The following is a 24,659-nucleotide window of genomic DNA, read 5'->3' on the forward strand; positions in this document are numbered from 1 at the left end:
TCCCTAGACTATTATATAAATGGAAAAGTATGATCAATAAGATCAATATACTATTTAAACTAGCATTTTTAGTAGCTATTTTTTCTTTTATTTGGAAAGTAGGTTATCCTCAAGGTAATATAGCTTGAAACAAAATGCGAGTCCGAAATTGATAGCCCTAAAGTTCACAATGACGGAACTAACCTCATGGTTCTCTAGGCCTCCGGTTAGTGGCTGCTTAGAAATGCGCTTCTCAGCGAAGGGGAGCGGGGAGAAACGGCTTGAGGCCAGTCAGCAGCTGGACGGTGGCGAAAGAAAGAAGAAGACGTAGATAGAGAGGCATGGAAGGGCAACAGGAGGAGCATGAAGCCTATGGCGGAGAGATTCCAGACGATGGTGAGATGGATGCCGATGTCGAAATGGCTAGGGCTGAGGAGTCCTCCTCTAAAGAAGAGGTTTGTTTCAATTAGTTTCTAACCCAATTTTTTTGTCTACCTCCGTTCGACCCAACTCTAATTTCTAAAAGTGGTAAGCCTTAAGTCGTAATGGCGGAAGGAAGAGTTCAACTTCAGTTTGGTTTTTCTTTTTTTTTGGTTAGAATCTGGAGGATATGAAGAAGAGATTGAAGGAAATTGAGGAAGAAGCGGGTGCACTTCGAGAGATGCAGGCCAAGGTCGAGAAAGAGATGGGGGTCGTTCAAGGTACTTCTGCATTTCTTGTCTTGAGTTTTAGCAGCTTGTCGGCTTTGCGAAGTGATTTCTACTTGTCTACTTTAGTTCGGTTGTAGTTCCAGATCTGTAACCGACCACATCTTTTCTCAAATTTCATCTGGAAGTGTCCTAGCTTCCTTGGGTTTCTGAGTATTGCGAGATGAAATGTTAAACTGTAGAAATTCTGAACCCAAGGATTCTCGTTAAAATCTGATTACGGCTTCTGAAGAACTGATATGAGCTTTACTGCCAAACCATGTGCCTAAAAACCCTTATTCGTATTTCTACTCCATACTTGGCAGTCCGGAGTGCAATGGATATATTTCGTTTTTGTTGCTGACCAACCTCTCAAAGAGAGCCACACCAATTCATCAGTGGCCTATCACCAGTATGTTGTTTACTTGTCTGCAACTTATGGGACACTCTTGGAGTCACGCTTTTGGTGATTTTTGAATTTTAAGCACCTGAGTTCAAGTGATTATTAGTAGCAATGAAATTGTATAGAGTTTTAAATCATTGTGATCATCTGAGCTTGAACATATCAAACGTGCAGCAATTCAGTTGCAAGGATGGTAGCTGGACATCTCTGATTCTTGATAGAAATAAACAAATGGTAGAGTGCAATATACACTAGCATGGGAGGAGAATACTCAACCTTAATGTCTGATGATGGTCATATATTGTCATCATCTTTTTCAAGAAAAAGAGATTATCATTATCTTTATTGTCAGAGCATTGTATCGGTTGAAACTTAGGATTCCATGATGTATAATCACAATAGAAGAGGATTAAGGGATGAGAAGAAGAATAAGAGTTGTGGAGCAAAGGTTTTAGGAGGAGAAGAGGAAAAGTGACGAATTTGGAGAAAAAAGGGGGAAGAATAGGGGTATGGACTTGATCCAAATTCTTTTCAGATATTGTTAGTTAACAAACAAAAACTTTCCAAGAGTAGATTATTAGATACTTTCCTGATATTGTTGATCAATAACAACAACTCAAAAAGTGAAGCAAAAAATTCGGCTTAAATTCAGATCTACGTATGCAACAGGATATTAGCATGACCTTTGATTCTTCCAATGCGAATCTCTTTAAATATAGATCAGATTGATATGAAGTTTTCTCTTTTTGAAACTAGGCTTAAATTTTTTTCATCCAAGTATAACTTCTCTTCATAAAATATTTTTTTGAGATAAATAATCTGATAAATTTCAGACTCTGTAATCTGGCACTCTTTTTTCCCATCTAAAAAACTCAGATTGAGAATTGTTTGAATAGGTAAGAAAATAGACTTACAAATATTTCTTTTGATGTATAATTCTCCATATAAAGTCTTGTTCTTGATGGCATAAATTGGCTTGAAAGTTGAAGTTTTTTGTTGCTGCACAAAACTTTTTTGCTACTGACCTTTGTTGCTTCAGATGTTGATTTCTCTTTCTAAAAAAAATCTGATTTCAACGATTCTTTTGAATTGAAAACTAGACTTAAAGATCTTTCCAACGGTATATAATTTTCTATATGAAAAATACGGAACGTGAGTGAAACATCCAATGAAAAACAGAAACAGGGAAAGAAAACTAAAGGAAAAATGAGAAAAACTTTTTTTTTTCTTCTTCCCTTTCTTGTCCATCTTCTTCTCCTTTTCCATCTCAGATCATTGCCCGCTCTAATACCATGTTGAAACTTAGGATTTTATGACTTATAATCAAAGTAGAAGAGGATTAAGGGATGAGAAGAAGAAGAAGAGTTGTGGAGAGAAAGTTTTAGGAAGAAAAGAGGAAGAGTGACGAATTTGGAGAAAATTTTGAGGAAAAATAGGGTTATGGACTTGATCCAAACCCTCCTCTTTAAGCTCGATTTATAAATGATAAAAGTACAATATTACAATTATACCCTTTACCCTAGTTAGAGTGAAGAAGAGACAAGAAATATTAACTAATTACATCAGTGACACCCTAATTACATCATATATTTCTTGAAGGGTAGAAACAGTTTGGACTCCACTATGGCGGCACATGAGTTGTTTGACCATTTTACCTGTTCGAAGGAGCCAACGCTTACATTAAAGCTGTATTTTGAAAAGGTTTTCGATCGGGTAAACTGGTTCCTTTTGGATGACGTCATGACCCGCATGGGCTTTGGAGATCGTTGGAGATATTGGATTAGGAGTTGCTTGTACTCTGCAATGTACTCTCTAGTCTTGAATGATATATCTTGTGAATGCTTTAATGGCTCGAGGGGACTGAGACAGGGAGATCCTCTCTCTCCTCTCCTCTTAAACATTGTCGCGGAATTCCTCTTTGCTATACTATTTTCGGCCAAAGAATGTGGATGGCTACATCCAACCACCAGTTTCACGATTTTCAATATCCTTGTCTTTCAATATGCGGATGACACCTTGATCTTCAGAGCAGGAACAATGGCCAACATTAGAAAAGTAAAGGCAGTTTTGGGACTTTTCGAAATCTGCTCAGGTCAGAAAGTAAATTGGGATAAAACCTCCTTGATTGTGTTCAATATCAACCCAAACTCCCTCTCAGAAATGGTGGAAGTACTTGGTTGCTCGATCTCTTCCACCCTTTGTACGTACCTCGGTCTTCCTCTGTTTACGGGCCGTATTTGAAATGACCTCTGGACTCCAATCATTAAAAAGATGGAATTGCGGCTTGCATCTTGGAAGGTTCGGTTACTAAGCAAGGCCGGAAGGTTGACTCTTTTAAAATCATGCATTGCTGACATTCCAAACCATTATTTATCCTTCCTACCTTACCCAACTTTTGTTTGTCAGCAACTGGATAAGATGAAGAAGCGTTTTCTCTGGAGAGGAAGCAACCCTGATTTCAAGTACCATTTGGTCAGTTGGGAGGAAGTCTGCCACCCAAAGAGCCTTGGAGGTCTCGGAATCTGGCTTACCAAAGACATGAACTGTGCCTTGCTCCTTAAATGGATTTGGAGACTCAACTCATCTTCTCCAAACCTCTGGAAAGCTCGGCATTACTTCGAATTGGTGGACTAAAGGGGGAAATAGAAGACAATTATCTCCTATATGGAGATCTCTCTATCTCTTTACTCCAATTTTCTCATCGGCAGTCCGATTCTATGTGGGTGATGGCCATCATATCAGATTTTGGGAAGATCGGTGGTTGGGTGATATGCCTCTTCAGAACACTTTCCCTAGCCTCTTCAGAATTTCAAGATTAAAGAAAATTACCATTGCTGAAGTTGCCGATAATGGGAGATGAGACATTCAACCTCGTCGTGGTCTATCATAACTTGAAGGTCTTGAAGCCAATCGTCTTTTGGACGCTTTACAGTAAGCCAAAATTCAAGCTGACAAATCAGATAAATTAATCTGGTGGCTAGATAAAAGTGGCTCATTCTCTGTCTTTTCCACTTACCTTGTTATTCCAGGCGGGATTACGTGTGGTCCCAAGCATGCAGTGGAGTTCACATGGCATCTCATTGCCCCCCCTAAAATAAAATTCTTCATGTGAAGTGCATGATGCAACAAGATTCTCTCAACTGATAATCTCAGAATTTGTGGCCAACTTAGGGTTGACCCCATTTGGCCTTTCTGCATGCCAATGAAGAACCTGTTAGCCATTTGCTTCTCTTGTGCCCTTTCTCTTGGGAGATTTGGATGTCGATTATTAGCCGAATTGGGTTCAATCTTTGCTTCCCAGAAGACTTGGTCACCGCCTGCCGAATGCCTGCAAGGAACCTTGTCCCCGGTCTTGGAAAATTGATGATCTTTGCCCTCTCCGCATTCATCACCTGGGGCCTTTGGCTAGAGCGCAATCATATGAGATTCAATGCCAAGTTCAACACTCAAGATAGTCATTGAAACTTGGCTTCATTTTCGAAAAGCCTTCGCCCCCTTCTTGGGATCTTCCATCAGAAATAATTGGAGGTGTCTTGCCTAGCTCCACACTTTTTCAAAACCCCCAATTATTTCTGAGTGGACCCCGCTGCCTGTTGGTGTCCTTAAGTTGAACTTTGACGGATCTTCTTTCGGTAACCCTGACTTTGCGGGTTTTGGTAGTGTGATTCGTGATTATCTTGGGAACCAGGTCGTCTCCTTCTCTGACCCCCTTTAGTATTGCAGATTCTACGACGACCGAGCTTCAAAGCCTACTTAATGGGCTCCGTGTTTTTTGCGATCATTGCTCCGGGCCCATCCTGATTGAGGGAGACTCCTAGGTTGTGATTGGTTGGTGTGAGAATTGCTCTACATCTCCGTGGTGCCATTGGGACTCCTTTTTTGAAATTATGGATATTGTCAATTTATTTGATTGTTTTTTGTCTCTCATTCCAAGATCAAGAAATTCTGTGATGTTTTAGCCAAGCAAGGAGCCTCCTTGCAATCTCTTGTTGTTCAAAGTTAGCTCCTCCTTTTGTTCTCTTAATAAAATCACATTTCATAAAAAAATATCAAATATTTTGGTGTTGGCTCTTAGGTCCTGCTATACTTTGTTCTATCATTTGCTAGCAGTAGATCTCTTTGTTTTGGATCTTTCTTCATTACTTTGATTGGTTAATGTTTCTAGAACCTTTTCACAGATGTAGTATCTGACCTCAATAAACTTACCCATAACATATTAAACCATCTTATTTGCTAGCTTATTAGTGTTGGTCTCAGGATTCTCATTAACTTAATTTTGATAATAACAAACACTTAACAATTAATTGTGAAATTTGAGTGAGCATAATTGACAAAAAAAGCATCGGAATGGCCTAATGAAAAAGACTACATGCAATGGACAATTAACAATTGAAGCTAGAAGGCACATAGTCCAAAATGGCCTAGTAGCATCCATTAGATCGAAGAAGAGAGAGAAAGCTCTCAAGAATGACTATCTAGGCCAGAAGACCGCCTAATGCAGAATGAGATGTAGACACCAACTATCTGAACAACATGAAGCCAACTATTCAATGGGCTAGGAGAGAGAAAGCTCTTTGTCTAGAACCGCTCACCCAGATGTTTGAATCAGTGTTGTTAAAACCGAACAACACTCAGTGATAACCGATTTTGGTTTAACCTGGTTAGACTGGGTTCAACCAACTAGAATGGGATGCCATTCAAACAATTGAGAAAAAAGGATGTGACCACTAAGTTGCTATTTAAATATGTTTCACATCATAACACAAGGCAATGTGCAACATATTGGTTAGATATTTACAAAGATGTTTAATAGCTCACTACTTTTAATCTCCCTTTTGGAAAATTATTTTTCACTCGTTTAGTTCAAGTCCAAATGGTTCCGTCACAATTAACTGATTCACCTGATTGGTTCATACAATTTTTGGTTTAGAACAATTTGATTATGTTTGAGAACTGAACAAGACTTTGGTTCTGGTTCAATCGGGGTGAATCTAATGGTTTGGTTATGACAACATTGGTTCGAACGGCTAGCCTGAAGAAACCTGGAAGAGAATTGAAGGAAACAAGGCATGACCAAGAAGAATGTTAGATCGAACAGGAAAGAGAAGAGGCTCTATTTGAAGTTGTCCAACTAATCATCTGGATGGATTGAAGAAAAGAAAATAAGTGTTTTATGAAGATCGTTCAAATGGATCACGTGTTTGAACAACCCATTTTGGAAAAGTTGCAGGTGAAGATTCACAGCTTCAGTTGGGCTATTGAAGGTTTCCAAAATTTCTAATTGACCTACCATTATGATTAAGAGCTCGAAACAATTATTTTGATTATCTTTTTGAGATTTTGAGGTTCGTTTTGATTGATTTTTTCTAAATGACAAAATGTCCCTTTCCAAGCTTAACGGTTCAATTTTGAACGTTAAAAACTTGTTTATAAAGTTGTTTTCATCCAATACAATGCACTCTCAATCGCTAAGCTTCAAAAATAACTCTAGGGCACACTCACATTGAAACCAAATTTGGAGTTTGAATTTTAATTTTGGAAAGCCACTCTTCAAAGGAGTCTTTAGTGGTTTGTGCAATTTCTTTGAAATCATTATTTACTTAGCATTGTATTTTCTAGAATTGTTATCATTTATTCTAGCAAGTGGATTTGAATCGCATTTGCAATTTTTAATGATTTGAGAATGAATTATTAAAATCCAAGTATCCATATGCATGTACTTTGAAATGAATTGATTATACTTAAGCGGCCCAACTTTTGTCATATTCCGGTCCTATGGGCATAGCAGATTCTTCTGTTGTTGAGCTTCAAGCCCTCCTCAGAGGCCTCTTCGTCTTTCGTGAGCATTTCTTTGGGCCGCTTCACACTGAGGGAGACTCGGCGGTGATCATCGGATGGTTCTCCTCTCCCTCTCCCTCTCCCCCGCCATGGCGTCATTGAGATGCTTACCATTCCATTTTGGACATTCTCCCCTTTAATTCCTGTATTTGGTCCCATGTTCCCCGTTCTGCAAATTTTGTTACAAACGGTTTTGCTAAGCAGGGGGCCTCCCTCCATGCTCCTCTTGTAAGGAGGAGGCTTGCCTAATCTTATTCTGTTTTGTTTTAATGAAATCATCACTTCCTCAAAAAAAAAAAAAAAAATTGAACTAGAGCTCTTTAAGTTTGAAATCAAATTGCCTTGTTTAGTTCATTACTTGTGGAACTTCAATATTGAAATCATATTTGCATTTTAGTTGCTCTTTCAATGTGTCCTTGAATTTGAGAAATCAATCCTAGATTTATTTTTAGCTTGTATTTTGAGATGAAGTCAATTAAGAACTTATTGAGTCACTATTACATAGTGTGGGCATATATGATTGGTTGTACCTTTATTTGAGATTGTATTGTGAAATCAGCCTTGAGAGGCTTTGCATGTACTGAATTGTAAATAGGTGGTCCTTGCAAGCATTGGTTAATTCTTGTGTAGGCAAGTCCATTCCTCATATCAAATTATTGAGAGAAACCATTATGTTTGAGAATTAACTATTGATAATCCCTTTGTGGCTTTAAGCTAAGTTGCTAGGTTGGCTGTTGAGTAAATCCCTGTGTGGGTCTAGGCTAGAGAGCCTACAATGCTCTTAAGTTCTTGTGTAGGGGAGTGGTATTGTAGATCCTTTTATCGGTTTAGGTAAGTGTTCTTAGTTGCAGCTGATCGTAAATTCCAAGTGTGGGCAGGTGTGTTGAAAATCCCTTTATAGGCCTAGGCTGGAGAGCCTAGTGTGGTATAAATTTGTGTGAGGGTGTATTATGTAAATTGGTTGTTGTGATCAATTGAGTGGCATATGTCCCTGTGAGGGTGAATATTGTAATTGACCTTTGTGGCAATTTGCTGTAGATGCCGTTAGGCTACGGAACATAGTGAATTAACTCTGAGATGCCAACACTTTAGGAGTGGATTAACAATCCTAGATAGGATCGTGAACTATTATAAATCTTTATGTGTTCTTTGTATTGTTTTTGATTTTTTCATCTTTTGTGTTAAACAGAGAGTTTTTGAATTAAATTAAACTAATAGTTTGAATGAAAGGCTGCATGGATGCCAATAGAGAGCTTTGGCATATACAAACCGTTCAAACGACTTATGCGGGCTATATATTTTAGCCTGCACCTAGAAATTTTAAAACACTTAATCCAAATGATTAGGGCAGACGATTTGTTTATCTCATCCCAAAATTCATCCAAAACCCTTCCAAATCCATTCCTCAACTTCCTGAAATGGAAAAATCAAAATGAAGAACCACCAACAATGGAAGATCATTTGCTAGGGCAGTTCAGGCAGGGAAGAGAAAGTTGAGTTCTAGAGAAGAGGTTATTGTGATAATTCCTAATTTTGACATGAAGAAAAAGAGGGCAGTTCGGTAAGTCTGCCTCATGAGGGTGTTTTCTGAATAGTTATTTCATTAAAAGAAGTCTCAATGTAGAAAACCCCTAGAAAGGGAGTTAGTTTGGGAAACCCCTCATCTCAAGGAAGTTTAGAAGAACAAAATTTGTGAAAGTTATATGCTCATGATGGCTATTTAAATATTGAGGAGGCAATGCAGATTTTGTATTCATTTATGTGGGTTGAGAATGCTCTGCATCCCGGGAATAGGGTGATTCACATTATTTTTGAAGGTGAAGAAGTTATATTGTATTCAAAAGTCATCAATGACACGTTTGGTTGAGAGGATGGTAAGTCTTGGTTTCTCGACACTAGCATGTAGAGCAAACCATTTGATACAACCTTAGAAGACATTCACATGGCTCTATGTGAGGAGAATGAATTCCATGTGAACAAGTTTAAGAACATTTCATAAGATTTTGCTCTCCGTTGCCCCATACACAGTGGCAAGCAAGGTGACAAAACATGTGTCTCTTTTTGAAAGATGAAGAGGAAAAAGTCAATTTTGGAGTTTATGTCATTGACTCTATTTTTAACAGTGAACAAAAATAGACATGAAGATAGCACATGGTTGGATCCTCACCCATTTCTTGCTCAATAAGGGGTTTGAGTTTGAGAAATATGGATTGTAGAAAGTAGATAGGTTTGTAAACAAGACAATAGTGATTGGAATTGATGTGAAGAGAAAGGAGAAGATCCCAGAGAAACAGCCCACAACTATCTGAGGTCTAAGAGGAAGGGGGTAGAGAAAGAGAGCAGCCCCCACCTTTGTGGAAGAAGTGAGAAGAACCACAGAGGTCCTTGTCCCACCTTCCACTCCCATGACCTTGGGCCAGTTTGGGAGTTGCTATTTAAAGTGGAGACTTTGGGTGCACTGTCAGGACACAATTTGGATGAACCGTTGAAGGAGCACTGAGTAAGGAGAGAGTGGCCATTGAGCCATGTTAAGTTTGAGGTTCATAAGGAAGTGGAAGAAAATGAAGAAAACAAGAAAGGAGAAACTAAGGAGAGTGAAGAAGAAGATGATGAAGAATGAGAAGAGAACTTAGGTGGAGAGAAAGATAGTAGACGAAACTACACTCTCATGACTTTTCGGAGAGATCTATGGGTGACTCCCAAGCAGAAGAAGAAAATACACAGCCTAGAGACACTCCAGAAAGAAATGAACCAGAAGAAGTAGAAAAGGAATTGAAAGCTAAAGAAGTGGAGAAGGAGAAGGAGACTAAAGAAATAGAGACTATGGATGAAATTATTGTGAAGATCATCCAAGAAATAAATAAAGTAGTTGAGTTTGAAGAAGGCCAAGCACAAAATGAAGCCGGGGCTATGGGGTTGGATGGAAAAGAGTTTGAGGGACAAGAAGGCAAAAGAGAAGCAACTGAACAAGAAAAGATAAAAGAGCCTAGTAGCATGACAGAAGCAGCAACGGAAATTGAGAAGGAAAAGGAGGTAGAGATTTGGAGGGAAAAGGAAACAAAGATTGGAAAGAAAAAGATGGAAAAGGAAAAAGAGGTAGAGGTTGAAAAGGTGAAGGAGGCCGAAGTAGAAAATGAGGAGGAAGAAGAAAATAAATTGGGAGTAGAAGGCAACAAAGAAAAAGGGGAAAATTCCATAGAGATAATAGATTTGAGTGAAAGTGATGAGGAGAGCCATTGAAAGACAACCTTGTCAGGGACCTTATTAAAATTTGGAAGCCAGCCACAATGAAGAAGGTTTTAGCAAAGAAGAAGACTCTTGCAAGGAAGAAGCCTAAAGGAGCTGATGAGCAGAGAAGTTTACAAGAAGGTAGTTGAGGAGAAGCTCCCTTAGTTTGCACCTCCCCTAGCAATGGACTTATCTGGCATGTCACATACCAGAGGAAGAAGATGAAACTGATCTCCATCCTCATGCATGCACCCAGCATATTGCTGAGCAAATAACAAGATGGTTTAGCTGAAAAGGCACTTTAACCAATTTGAGAAAGAATTTAGTCAGCCTCCCAGTAGGCCTTGGTGTCTTTTCCATGTAATAACACATTTAGTGTTGTATACGTTTGTATTCTTGTATGTCTTTACACGTTTAATGAAATACAAAGTTTTTTTATGCCCATAGTGTTGTGTTCTTTTAATTTGAAAGTTGTAAGTAATTTTGATAATGTTAAAAGGAGGAAAGAAAGCTCAAGGAACACATATAAATTTTTTCAGATAAAACTAATTTAGGGGTAAGTAAACAAAGCTAAAATCACAAATTTATGTGTGAAATAATAGTGTTGAATTTATGGAAAAAGAGAAAAACTTCTCTAACTTGATGTAATCTGAGTACATGAGCTCCTATTTATAATAGAGGAAAGTAGTAGAGTCCAATTGTAATTAAACTACCCTTGTCCCAATTACACCCAAAGTCTAACACTTGAAGATAATTCCTAGTATAATTGAACAACTCAACATAAATAGAAGACTAACATAACTAAAACACCTTTAAACTGAGACACTTCTGTGAGACTCCTGTAAGACTTAACCATGTTAATTTTGGCTCTATGAGACTTTTTACTGTTAGAGTCATGTAAGAGCCTTCCATATATTCTCTTTAACACTCCCCCTCAAGCTGGAGTTTATAACTTCAACTTGCAATCAAAAGGATTCTTGGTCTTCAATTTTCTTTGTAGCAAATTTTTTTTCATTGATGCAAAAACTTATCTTTTGTGCTCCCTCTTTCTTGAATATTTTGTTCACATAAAAATTACCACAACATGTGGAACAACTTTCTTCTAATTATTCTTCTACTTTTCCCCCTCAAGCTGGGGATAAAAAAAACATAGAGACCTAACTTGGACAAAACACAACATGGGAGAAGAAAATTACTCCTAGCCGTATGGAAAAGTTCCATACACCAGTCAAAACAGTCATAGTCTGAAATACACTCTGCTCAATTGTAAAGGCAGAAAATTAGCCCAACTTTAGGGCTTAAAAAAAAGACTATTCACTTTTTAAGGGTTGCTAAAACACAAATTACCTCTTGAGTGAAGAATAATAGACTTGACTTGAGATGGATGTTGGGTACACTCCTAAATTTTTTAGGTAGTCTTGGCATTTCTCTGAAGTGATAAAAACACAAGATGATGACCTGAAGAAATACTTGAGGAAAACAACTTTAAACGGAATGAGGCGACTATGCAACACTCATACTTCCAAAGTGACTTTTTTTTTTTTTTTTTTTTGAAAACTAGGGGAGACTATAACAGTAAAATTTAATAAATTTAACAATTATAACTTTTTTGGGGTGATCACAATTTTTCGGACTTAACTATACGGAAGATGTACAACCAAGTAACAAAAACACAAAACTTGAAAACAACTTTGATGCAAGATATTGCATATCTTGAAGAGCACATCATGGTGTGATTAAGTTGGACCAAAATTCTCTAATTAGAAGACAAATTTGGCTAAAAAACTTGCATTTTTGGTGAAAAGGAAACTCAAATAACGGCAATGCCTGGAGAGATAATAGGAGAGAAAATAGGGAAAAATGAGAGATTTTCGGTTGAACTGACCTTTGATACTTCTAATATCAATATCTCCAAACATATAACTTAGAATCACTAATGGTTATTGATCAAGAAACTAGACTCAAATATCTTTAATTTGATATCTAATTTGACATAAAAATATTTGTTCTTGGATCTTTTATAACCTCTTGATGCTCGTCATTCTGGCTCTTGACCTAGCCGATTGCAATATGAATATCTCCTTAAATATAGATAAAATTGACATGTAAATTTTTCCTTATGAAACTAGACTTCAATAAATTTCATCTTAGTATAAATTTTCTTCATAAAATATACTTCTTTTAAGATAAAGAAGTTGATATATTTCGTGAATTTGTAATCTGGCCGAATTGAGTACTTTTTCTTTTTTGGCTAGTATGACCATTGACCCTTCCAAGATCGACATCTCCCTCTAGAAAACTCAGATTGAGAATTGGTTGAATAGGTTAGAAAATAGACTTATAGATTTCTCTTTGGATTATATAATTCTCCCTATAAAGTCTCGTCCTTGATGGCATAAGACGGTTCGAAAGTTGAAGCTTTCTGCGACTGCTCGAACCTCTCTTGTAGTCTGACTTTTGTTGCTTCAAATATCGATTTCTCTTTGTAGAAAATTCCGATGACAAAAATTTGTTTTGTGGTGGAAAGTGGACTCGAATATTTTTCCATCAATTTATAATTTTCAATATTAAAAGCTCTATATGGAGGTGCGTACAACAAGAAAACAACATGTATTAGAACTGAAAAGAGAAAAAAAATAGAATATGAACCTAAACTACTAGAGATGATAGATAAAAAAAGATCAAATTATCTCTGTGCAACTCATAGAACCTGCTCTGATACCATGTTGAATTTCTAGAAAAAAGGAAAACTTCATTAACTAGTTGTAATATGAGTACATGAACCCTTTTTTATAATAGAGGAAATTGATAGAGTCCAATTAAAATTAAACTACTCATTGTCCCAATTACACCCAAAGTCTAACACTTACAGATAAGTCCTAACATAATTAAACAACTCAACATAAATAGAAGACTAACATAACTAAAACACCTTTAAACTAAGATTCTTCAGTGAAACTCTTGTAAGACTCTACCATATTAATTTTGGTTCTGTGAGTTTTCTTACTATGAGAGTCATGTAAGAGTCTTCCATATCTTCTCTTCAACAAAGTTTTATTCTTATCATTTTTTATATGAATTTTTTGAAGACCCTGTATTTAATTAACTATTTTAGAATTTGTTTTTGAAATGAACTATTTTAGCATTGTTCTGCATAACATAGAAGTTATTGGTGTACATTTAGTTATATAATTTTCTTGAGAAGGTTATCTACTCTTTACCCCATAGTTAGCTGGGTAGGAGACATGGTGATAATCTGTGGAATATTTTCTTTGCATTCAAGGAAAAGCCTAGAATAAGTTTAGCTACTGATAACTTCTTGATGCCATTTTTTATAAATAAATCAAGCGGGCCAAGCACACAGGCAGGCAACATTAAACTTGGGTTGCAGCAGAACATTTTAATTCTCTTTGTTTTATTTATTCACTTTTAGATGCTATCTAGGGTGTTTTGTCAAATGTGCAATAATATATAAATTTTTACTATGATTGGATTGTGGAAGAAGATCTCTCTGGTGCTACTGCGACTCAAGCTGAAAAAGAGGAGGTGGATTCTCGCTCAATCTATGTTGGCAATGTGAGCATTTGTGATCCTTTATCTTTGTGGTCTTTTCAGCTGTTACTATTTAGCTATTTCCGTATTTATAGTTGAATTGTCTTGTCCTTCTATAATCTTGCCAGCTGATACTATTTTGCTATTTTCATATTTATAGTTAAATTGTTATATAGCCCTTGGAGCTTTTTGTGACCTAACGTCAATTGGAGGATTCTCAAATTTTTCTTTTTGCTTCACAAGGCTCACTTATGCCTAAATTGGTCATACTCTTATTATTTATACAAAAGCATGCTGGGCATATGATCAGTATCACTAGTTATGGTTTATGTAAAAATTAAATGTTCTCTTCCTAACATTTAAAAAAAGATTTCACCTTTATCATGGTATATCTTGTATTTGAAACACAGGTTTTTTGTCTTTTGAATGCTGATCTCTCACACACACGTACACGTGAATATTGAGCCAAAGGGCCAAGTCACACATTAGGTATTTTGTCTTTTGAATGCTGATCTCACACACACACGTACACGTGAATATTGAGCCAAAGGGCCAAGTCACACATTAGAAACATAAAACATAAATCAGTTGCAATTTTGGTTTCACCACTATGATTAGGAGATATCTGTGTATTTTATTTGTTTCTATGTGATTTACTGATCTAAATCATAGCCATGAATAATATTTGTGGGTAGTAAGAAAGTGGTGCAACATTCTGTTGTGATTATTCAATTGAGCTAGTTTCTTTCATTGGTACATTCTGTACTCAATAATTTATTTTGCATTTGCACAATGATTCTGTGGAATGTAGCTGCGCATTGCTGCTGTGACTTATTTCTGTCATTGCTGAATTATATGCATTTGTCTTTTCTAAGTATCCCATGTATTTGCGTATAATACGGAATGAGTATGAATTCCTTTTGAAATAGTTAAGTACTTGTTTTATGTTATATAATTCTTCTTACCTTAAAAGAAATTCATTAGCAAATTTTGTTGAGTTAGGACATAAAGGCCAGTGGGCCTAATGGTCACCGGCGCTAGATATGTATCAATCGTGCGGGTTCAAATCCCTGCTCAGGCACAAAAAATTTCATTTCAATTTTTTTTGAGATCTCTATTTCCTACTTCCTCCTGGTTGCAGTCTTCCGCTTTTTTATTATTCCTGGTTTGCCTTTCAATATGTTTCATTTTCAGTATTGATGTTTGTGAAAACTGAAAATAAGCTAAAATAGAGTGAAATCCTTTTCGTGAAGATCATGTTGTGGTCACTGTGAGTAATGTGAGTTACTTTCTGGCCTTTGTATTGGCCTATTTTCCTGATACATTAATGCAATTACGCACTACTTTGTTCAACCGACTTCTTTTATCTCTAATATTGGCCTCAGAAACAGGACGACATGTCCCTTAATCAGTGAATGTCGGTAAGTTTACATGTCCACTTGATCTTGGATTTGCCAAATCACTCTGTTACATGGAACTCAGTTGTAAGTTGCTTTTTTCCAACAATAAGTTGAGGAATATTAGTTAAGCTGCTTGCGTATTACTGTTCTTGTGGCATTTCTCCAATATAGTTTATTTCCCCCAATCATTACATGTTCTATGTTTGTATGTACGCTTATTTGTTGGATTAGCTCCATGAATGGATTTATCCCAGTAGAGTAAGACATCTTCTCCTGTAAAAGTTGCCGAATACAATGTCAGTGCTGGATCTTTCTTATCATAAAATATTATCATTGTTCCTGATCCTATATTAACTGTCCATTTATATGCTTTAGTTCACAATATATGCTTTAGTCACACTGATTTCACATAACCTCTTTTCTCCTTTTCAGGTGGATTATGCCTGCACCCCTGAGGAAGTCCAGCAGCATTTCCAATCCTGTGGAACAGTGAACAGAGTGACAATTTTGACCGATAAGTTTGGTCAGCCCAAGGGATTTGCCTACGTGGAGTTTGTAGAAGTAGATGCTGTCCAAAATGCTCTTCTTTTAAATGAGTCGGAGTTGCATGGTCGACAACTGAAGGTTGTCAAAATTTTCATGAGATCCCAGATTTTGATCGAATTCAAGATGAATCTAATGCTTGCTTCTTATGTTGAATATTTATCTGATTTCCAGCAATAACGCATAAGCAGACTGAGAATGAACCAGGGTGAACTTAATGGGTCATTTTCTTCCCATGCACCTCTAACCAAAATATGGAGTGGACTAGTTTGCTTGAGTCTTTTCCTCTGATTTGTCTTATATATATTGAAATTTATTGTCTTAAGGATTTTTTGTCGTGCAAGCTAACATGTATTGTAAATGATGTTCTGATGAGTGGAGTCATTGTCATGGCATCTTTGCTTATTTTCATCTTCCTGTTGGTCTTTTCTGTGCAGCCAGCAGATTGTCTGTGACTAATTTTCTCCATTGTTTGCTTATGTTAAAATCTCTGAGTCTTCCTTTTGAAGGAACAAAAAGTAGAAACATGAGAATCATGTCAAGGACATCATGTTTCCATTTGGTCCCTTGTTGTTTCTGTTATTACTCAGTTCTTTTTGCATATTTGTCTAGCTTGCAGGATGCATTCCTTCGTTTATTTTTTGTAGGGGATTTAACCATTGATGGATTGTTCCATAATTTGATTGCAGGTTTCAGCGAAAAGAACCAACGTTCCTGGAATGAAAGTGTATCGTGGAAGGCGCCCAAACCCATATCTTGGTTTTCGTGGCCGCAGGCCATTTATGCCTGCTCCATTCTTTCCTCCTTATGGATATGGGTGAGTTCAATATTGTACCCCGGGTCATGTTTTATTTTCTTCAGTTGACAATGCAGCTGCTTGTTTAAAACTAACATGAAAAATGTGATCTAATTTAGTTTAGAAAGGTAAAACAAGATCATCATTGTGTAAGTGGATGGTAAGTACTAATTTACATATGAAAGCAATAGACATTGAACTAATTCAGTTCGTAATCTGTGTAAAACAGCTTCTTGTTTTGATATCTTTTGGAGTGTTCTATTTTGTTATTTTGAACTCCTGTCCTCTTTGGCTGTATGGAGTTTGGATATGATTACGTTTTGGTGTATTTGGTGCAGAAAGGCGCCGAGGTTCAGGAGGCCCACGCGGTATAGACCATATTACTGAGTATTGCGTTTGTGCCTGTCTTCTTCTGTTGCGACTCGGCTGAAGCATTGCAGTAGGCAGCTATATGCAATATGCAATGTGAAATGTTCGAAGATCAGGTCCTTGCTTGGAACAGAGTAAATCTCTGTACCTAACAGCAGCATGTATTAACGTTGCTTGAAGCCCATCTTCAGAGATCAAATTTACATTCCTGTAGAAATTTCTATTGGTTGGTCTAATGACTTCGACATGAATCTAAAAAATCGTGATTTGGAATTGAAACACATTGTTCTTGTATGGACAATGCGCTGGCTCTTTGTTGTATAAAACATAGCTGCAGAAACTAATTTCTTGTCCAGTACCACAGGAGTCTTACATGGGCTGAGCAGGGAAACCGGCATTCTTTCTTCAGATTATGTTTTGGAGTAATGTGTGCCTATGTTTAATTATCATCAAGGTAACTGCTCTCAAATGATAAAAATTATCATTGCTTGTGAATAAACAAAAAGTTACTGAAGGAAAATCGAGTGTGACCTTTTGATGGTGTTCAGGGACTACAAAGCTTATTGCAATATGTTGGGATAGGGCTGCAAGACAGGAACAAGGTTGGAGGAGAGAATTGGTTGGACACTATTTGATTTAGCAAAACATTCCAGAAAAATTACGCAGATTATTTCTATTTCATGGCAGCCTGAGTTTTCAAGTGCATGACATGGATTCAGATTTTTTATGAATACAAGCTTTTGTTCCATTACTGAAAGGTTTTATTTTTTTCTTGGACGAGTGCTAGCATTTATAAAAAAATGGAAGTGGTATAGGCTTGTTAAGATGGGCAACGCACTACAATTGGACCTGTTCTAGTTCAGATTCTTCGAATTCAAATTGGAATTAAGATTGACGGATGGTGTCCTCGAGATTCCTGAGTGGTGCCTCGAGCATCCCGAGCAGAGATTGCCCCATTGCTCCCCCTCGGGGGTTGGCACTCCTCAACTCAGGAGTGTCGAGTCCGATGGCGGAAGATCTCAGCGATAAGAGCAGCAGTAACAGACATGCATGTGACACCTAGTCCTTAAGGCAATCCCGACGACGGCTGGCAAACGTTAGTCAGCTGAACCTCGCGAAGAAGAATCCGTTTGGCCTCGACAGGTGAAAATCTTGTGTTTGAGTTTCAATATTGGAAGATGACGACAGGTGAAAATCTTGTGTTTGAGTGTCAGTATTGGAAGATGACCGCAACAATCCGAAAGATCCACGATTTGAGAACTTTTACAAAATTCACCACATTGATCGGGGTGAGGTTCCATTAATATTTATAAGTGTTACAGCATAATTACAAGGATTTACAATTGATATGATTGTACACTAAATGGAAAGATGGAGCTTGATGAGCTCCTGAAATGGAGGGTCAAGGACCTCTATAAGGAAGGCTGTAAATAGGGCATATAATCTTAATCAGCGTAGATTAAGGCTGAGGATCTTCAACAATCCCCAGCAAGCTAAGAGTCGGATTGGGACAAACATGTAGCTTGAATCGAAAAAATTGAAAGAGAGGCCGAGACATACTTTTGGTGAATATATCTACAACCTGTAAGTGAGGGCACATACTGAGTGCGAAGTTTTTCCGGCAACAAGTTCACAAAGAAAATGGATGTCTAACTCAATGTGCTTGACCCGCTTGTGAGCAATAGGATTGGAGCTAAAAAAAATAACACTTTTATTGTCGCATAATAGAAGAGGCCATTGGGGAAGAGAAACTTTGAAATCACGAAGAAGATGTGTGAGCCAAAGAAGTTCGGCGGTAGTTAAAGCAAGAACACGATATTCAGACTCATAGTTGGAACGAGAAACGGTAGGTTGCTTCTTGGCACTCGTGGAAACTAAGTTGTTACCAAGGTAAATAAAGTAATCAGATGTAGAGCGATGAGTGTCAGGATATCCGGCCCAATCAGCATCAGAATAAGCAACTAAAGATCCAAGAGCAGCAGATGGTCGGAAGGAGAGGCCAAAATGGAGAGTACCCTTGACATATCGAAGAATGCTCTTGATAACAAGAAAGTGGTCAACAGTGGGAGAGTGTAGATACTGACAGACTGAGTTGACAACATGAGCTATATCGGGACGCGTGATGGTCAAATACTGAAGAGCACCAACAAGAGATTGATAAAGAGTAGGATCCAAAAACAACTGGCCACCTGAGGAGAGATGCTGAGAAACAACCATAGGAGTGTGAATATGCTTGCTGTCAAGTAACTGAGCACGAGCAAGGATGTCGTGTGCATATTTCAGCTGGCTGAGAAATAGACCATCAGTAGTGGGTGTAACTTCAAGACCAAGGAAGTAACTGAGAGACCCCAAATCCTTTGTAGCGAACTCAGAATGAAGCTTGCAAGTAAAACTATCAAGAAGAGAAGAGTTGTTGCCCGTAATAATAATGTCGTCAACATATAGGAGCAAATAGATAATGTAAGAGTGCCGGTGAAAGACAAAGAGTGAAGTGTCGGCGCGACTACAGTAGAAGCCAAGATGAGTAAGGAAGGAGCTGAACCACTGAAACCAGGCACGAGGTGCTTATTTGAGACCATAGAGCACTTTTTGGAGCTTACAAACATGATTAGGGACGTGAGGATCAATATACCCAAGAGGTTGTCTTACAAACATGATAAGGGAAGTGAGGATCAATATACCCAGGAGGTTGTTCTATATAGACTTGTTCAGTAAGATGACCATTTAGGAAGACATTCTTGACATCCAGTTGACGAAGAGGCCATCAGTGGGTAACAACAAGAGATAGAATAACATGAACAATGATAGCTTTGATGACAGGACTAAAAGTGTCAGTGTAGTCAAGACTTGGGACTTGTGTAAAACCCTTGGCTACGAGACGGGCTTTGAGTCGTGCAATAGAACCATCCGACAAATATTTGGCCCGAAATACCCATTTAGAACCCACAATATTTGTGTGAGCTCATCGAGGGACCAAAATCCAGGTACGATTATTTTGCAGAGCTTGAACTTCTTCATCCATAGCGGTAAGCTAGGCAGAATTCTTGGCAGCAGATTTGAACCCTTTAGGCTCAGTGGATGTCAGGAGAGCATATAGAAGAGCAGAAGATCCAGAGTAAGCAAGATCAGCCGAGTGACGGGGTTAGAAAATACCAGCCTTGGCTCGTGTGAGCATAGGATGAGATCCCATCGGAAGTGTAGCAACAAGAGCAGTGGATCCAGGTGGATGAGGATCTGTGGGCGACAGAGGTGGTCCTGTAAGAGAATTAGTGGCATGCAAAGACTCATCCACGGGATTAGTACAAATAACACACGACATGAGCCGAATTATATAATGTGCCGGGAATGGGGCGCTGGAAGAGATGGGGGCATGACAGTAGGAGAGGGACTGGGTTCCAGAAAATTGGAGAATTGGAGAAAGGATAGGGGTTGAGCCTGAGAATAAGCTAAGGATGGGAAATAAGTCTCATCAAATTGAGCATGTTGAGTGATATATAGCCGAAAGGTGATGAGATCAAGACAACGAAACCCTTTATAAGATGAGCTATATCCCATAAAGAGACATGGAAGACTATGCGGAGAAAATTTATTAGGCATATAATCACGTAAACATGGCTAAACACGACAACCAAAGGGATGAAAATTTTCATAATTGGGAGAAAGACCATAGAGAATTTCAAAAGGGGACTTACCTCCGAGAAGTGGTGTTGGCAAGCGGTTGATGATGTAGGCGGCAGTGCTAAAAGCGTCAACCTAGAAGCGAGGAGAAATGTGAGAATGGCAAAGCAGAGCCAAACATATTTCAGTCACATGACAGTGTTTTCATTCGGTACGACCGTTTTGGGCAGGGGTATATGGACAAGATAATTGATGATGACTGCCAGATGTACGAAGGTGGTTTTAAAACAATTGCTAATAAATTCTGCACCACCATCACTTTGAAATTTTTTGATACAAGCGGAATGTTGGTTTTCCACAATTTTTTTAAATTGAAGAAATGTATCGTAGAAGTCAGATTTCAATTTCAATGGGTAAAACCAAGTAAAACGAGAATAATCATCAACAAACAAAACATAGTAAACAAACCCCAAATTTGATGTTACTCGTGAAAGACTCCATATATTGTAATGAATTAGCTCTAACACATGTTTTGGTGATGTTGTCTGAATCCTCTCCAAGTCGGGGACGAAACGATCTTTCATCACAATACCTATCTTTGCCACCGAATCATTCCTCCATCTGCTTGACAAGGTCCTCTTAGGCAAATTTGGTCACAACTTCGGTCGCACTCTGCGAGTTGGCGATTTCGGCTTCCACCTCTTCACATTGCACCATCCGGGCTCCCTGGAATGTAGTATAACTCAACGACGTAGAAACACAATCATGGGTATCTTTCTTACCCAAAATCACAAATTCTGAATTCGATTGGGCCACCTTCTGCTCATGCTTTCTACAAATCACCCTCGCAGCAAAACAAACTTTGCTTCTTCAACCACGTCCTCTTGCCGATATCTAACACCCACTACAATTCCCTCCTCTGGGTTCACACACCATTAGTCAGTCTCCCACTACCACCTCTAACTGAGCCCCCCTCCTTTATGTGTCCCACCCCTCTCGCCATCATGAAGCGAAACACAACCCATCTAGTCGAGCTCTCCGATGCCGAATCCTCCACCCAGTCCATCACCGCCACCCAACAGTCCACTATCCCGATCAAATACACTTACTTCCAGAAGTAGAGTAAATCCTAGGTCCAAAAAGTTGCATCGGCTGAATCCTGTGAGTCTACTATTCCACCCATTAGCTCCCAATTCACTCCTGCTCTCGGGCGACCGGTCCTCTCCCCCAGCAAGCGCTCTTAATGGTTCATTGAGGCTATCTAACCTGAAAAGCACCTCGTCATGGAGTTTGGTGAAATCTACAATGGTTGGCTGAATAACGGAGAGGATCCTACACCAATCCTCCAGGTCCCTCTCCTATGATCATTCTTTTCTTGGAACATTAGGGGAATCGAGTTGTGGTCCAAGCAAGCTATAGTCAAAGCTATCCTCTTTGAATGTAAACTGTCTATTATAATCTATCAAGAAACTAAGGCACAATCTCTTGATAATACTGTAATCCATGAATTCTGGTACTTCCCGGACTCGGGGTGGACAACTATTAATTTCGTCGGTCACGCTGGCAGTATCCTCATTGTTTGGAACCCCAACAGTGTTGAAGCCACTCTCACTGCCCCGACCACGTACTCCATTGGGATCCAATTCCGTGATTATTCTTGGGCCATACTTGGCCCCTTGAGGGCATCTACGGCTCCACTCGCCATCATGACCATACCAATTTATGGAGTGAACTCCTACACGTCCAACTCTGGAGCCTTCTCTGGCTCCTCGCGAGGGATTTCAATGCCATCAACCTCTATTGAGAAAAATCCCCTTTATCCATAAAATTCCCACTCTGAAAAAGAGTTCACCTGGTCGAATGGGTGGTCCCCCCCCCCGTCCCCCGATTCGCTCCAAACTTGACAACATCCTTGCAAACCAAGGTTGACTCTTCTTGTATGAAAATACCTTTGTTCACGTCCTCAACCGTGCTTGCTTGGATCACTGTCCGATCCAAATAAACACACACCCCTCTCCTGGGGCCAATCTCCTTTCCGATTCAAGAATTCTTGGCTCAAGATCGATGCTTTGCTACTGACCTTGCTAGCTGGTGGCAAACAATCCTAACTAACCCCAACCCTAAAAACTTTGAAAGCTAAGATTCACCACTGGTCAAGCAATCCCCGTGCTATTGCTACATACTAGAAGGACTCTGTTCCCAACCGGATTTCGCAATTCTACATCTTGGAGGAGCAAAGGTCCCTCTCCCTAAAGTTAAGTTTTTGAAATCAACTTTATCGTGATTTTCATGATATCATGAATAATGAAACCATTCAATGGAAGTAGTGGGCTAGATCCTGGTCGTTGACCGATGGAGATGGAAATACCAAAATTTTCCTCTCCATCGCCTCAGCTAGAAGGAGAGCTAACCGTATCATCTCCCTAAATAGTGGGGATACGGTGATTAAAAATAGTCTCTCTTCACTAGTGTCCTTGTTAAGTTTTTCTTAGATCTCTACGTTGAGGAAACATAATACCGCCTTGTCCTGCATCAATTACAATATCCCCACATTGCCAACTTGGATGCTAATCGACCCCCACGGAAATTGACCTGGCTACTCTCAGGATGTCGACGGACCATGCCTCGGGGCCAAATGGCTTCAATAGGGAGTTCTACCATTATCATAGGGAGACCATCTGCAACGATCTTTATGCCTTTGTCAACAACTTTCACTGATGTGGGATCACTTGTCATCGGTGCCTCCTTCATTACCTTTATTCCTCACGACGTTAGGCCAATAAGCCTCACACCAATACATACAAGGTCATCGCCAAAATCTTGACTAATCGTGTTCGTGCGGTCCTCTCGGAAGTAATCCACCCTTGCCAAAGCACCTTCATCAAAGGCCATAACATCCTAGACTCAACAATAGCAACTCATGAGCTTCTTGATTCCTTCAAGCGGGTCACCTTCCACCTTTTTGGTCAACTAGGTTTCAGTACTTGATGGTGTTTTTGGATGCGCAACTGCATCTTCAATGTTTCTTACTCCCTTCTAAGGCTGACAAATTCACCCTCATCAAATCTAGTCTCCACAATATTCCTAGTTATTTCCTCTCCTTTTTTTATTACCCTGCCTCTGTAAGAAATTGGTTAGAAAGCCACAAGTGACATTTTCTTTGGGGTGGGCCCAAAGGGGAAAGGAAATATCATCTCGTTAAGTGGTTTGACGTTTGCTAAGCTATGCATCTCGGTAGGCTTGGCATAAGAAACATTGCAAATACCAACTCTTCTTACCTCATCAAATGGATCTGGTGATTTAACTCATTTCCTGATCTGATATGGAGAGCTTTGGTCACTGCCAAGGCCAATATGAGGATTGGTTGGTGGATTGATGGTGGTTGTTGTTATTTTTTGTCACCTATATGGAGGAAAATCTCCCTCCTACTTCCCATTTTCTCAGAGGTGATTAAGAGTTACCCATGAAATGAGCTCTTACAAAATTTTGGACGGATTGGTGGTTGGGGGACAAGCTATTGGACAACAATTTCAGCTCCATCTCGAGCCTCTCAAGCCTCCCCTATGCTTCCATTGTGAACATCTGGTCTTGTTCTAGCAAATGGAGCCTCCACCTCAGTAGATCCCTCATGGATTCTGAAGCCTTAATAGCCTCCAACCTCTTCTCCTATCTTGCCAATGTTAAAATTTGCGACCACTTCTTGAACACTTTTATTTAGATCCATGGCCTTAAAGGTTCCTTCACTGTGGCTTTGGTTTATAATCTTCTGCATTGCCCCAATACCTCTCAGCCTCACCACCTTGCTGCTTCGATCTGGTCTCTACTCGCTCCTCCTTGTGCCAACTTCTTTACTTGGTGTGCATGTAGAAACAAAATCCTCACCTCCGATGCCCTCATCAGGCGGGGAACTCATATTCCGAATCCAACTTGTTCCCTCTACTGCAACACTCCAGAATCCACCGCCCATGTCCTTTTCCACTGTCATTTTGCCCAAACCATTTGGGCCAACCTCCTCAACAGACTTGGAGTGCAATATTATGTTCCCCATAGCCTGCCATCTATGATCCAATCCATCATCAACTCTTGGTTTCCTAAGCTTGAAAAAACGCTTATCTCTAGCTGTGCGGGTCACATCCCTTGGGCTCTCTAGAAAGAGAGAAATAGACGGAAGTTCCAGTTCAAATCCTCTCCTATCGAGGTGCTTGTGGAGAGCATCGCTGGCTAGGTCTTCGCCTGGCTCCTCAAGA

The 24,659-nt window shown here is 39.1% G+C and overlaps 2 protein-coding genes across 3 annotated transcripts; one reads left to right on the plus strand and one right to left on the minus strand.

Annotated features, from left to right (window-relative positions):
• Positions 1 to 208: 208 nt before the first annotated feature.
• LOC137947794 (polyadenylate-binding protein 2-like) lies at positions 209 to 17,120 on the plus strand. Of its 2 annotated transcripts, none has more exons than XM_068793567.1 (6): positions 209 to 434; positions 578 to 680; positions 13,637 to 13,710; positions 15,519 to 15,710; positions 16,319 to 16,446; positions 16,764 to 17,120. In XM_068793567.1, the coding sequence occupies exons 1-6, from the start codon at positions 321 to 323 to the stop codon at positions 16,810 to 16,812; spliced, it is 660 nt and encodes a 219-aa protein (XP_068649668.1). In that variant the 5' UTR covers positions 209 to 320; the 3' UTR covers positions 16,813 to 17,120. The 2 variants fall into 2 exon arrangements, with proteins under 2 accessions (XP_068649668.1, XP_068649669.1); XM_068793568.1 differs by having other exon boundaries at positions 13,640 to 13,710.
• Positions 17,121 to 18,369: 1,249 nt separating this feature from the next.
• Positions 18,370 to 23,148, minus strand: LOC137947736 (uncharacterized mitochondrial protein AtMg00810-like). The gene is made up of 2 exons (XM_068793506.1): positions 23,005 to 23,148; positions 18,370 to 19,338 (listed from the first exon to the last, which is right to left on the minus strand). The coding sequence occupies exons 1-2, from the start codon at positions 23,146 to 23,148 to the stop codon at positions 18,370 to 18,372; spliced, it is 1,113 nt and encodes a 370-aa protein (XP_068649607.1).
• Between the last annotated feature and the right edge of the window lie 1,511 nt (positions 23,149 to 24,659).

Source organism: Aristolochia californica, unplaced genomic scaffold (assembly GCF_029961685.1).
Source record: "Aristolochia californica isolate CCGP_79_NKW_82.1479 unplaced genomic scaffold, dmAriCali1.0.hap1 SCAF_13, whole genome shotgun sequence".
NCBI classification, from domain to species: domain Eukaryota; kingdom Viridiplantae; phylum Streptophyta; class Magnoliopsida; order Piperales; family Aristolochiaceae; genus Aristolochia; species Aristolochia californica.

Coding starts and splice junctions, on each gene's coding strand:
- LOC137947794 (XM_068793567.1), top strand. CDS start 321: ATGGAAGGGCAACAGGAGGAGCATGAAGCCTATGGCGGAGAGATTCCA. Junction 435..577: donor AGTCCTCCTCTAAAGAAGAG/GTTTGTTTCAAT, acceptor TTTTTTGGTTAG/AATCTGGAGGATATGAAGAA. Junction 15,711..16,318: donor TGCATGGTCGACAACTGAAG/GTTGTCAAAATT, acceptor ATTTGATTGCAG/GTTTCAGCGAAAAGAACCAA.
- LOC137947736 (XM_068793506.1), bottom strand. CDS start 23,148: ATGACAAGTGATCCCACATCAGTGAAAGTTGTTGACAAAGGCATAAAG. Junction 19,339..23,004: donor GACATCCTGAGAGTAGCCAG/GTCAATTTCCGT, acceptor GCCTGGTTTCAG/TGGTTCAGCTCCTTCCTTAC.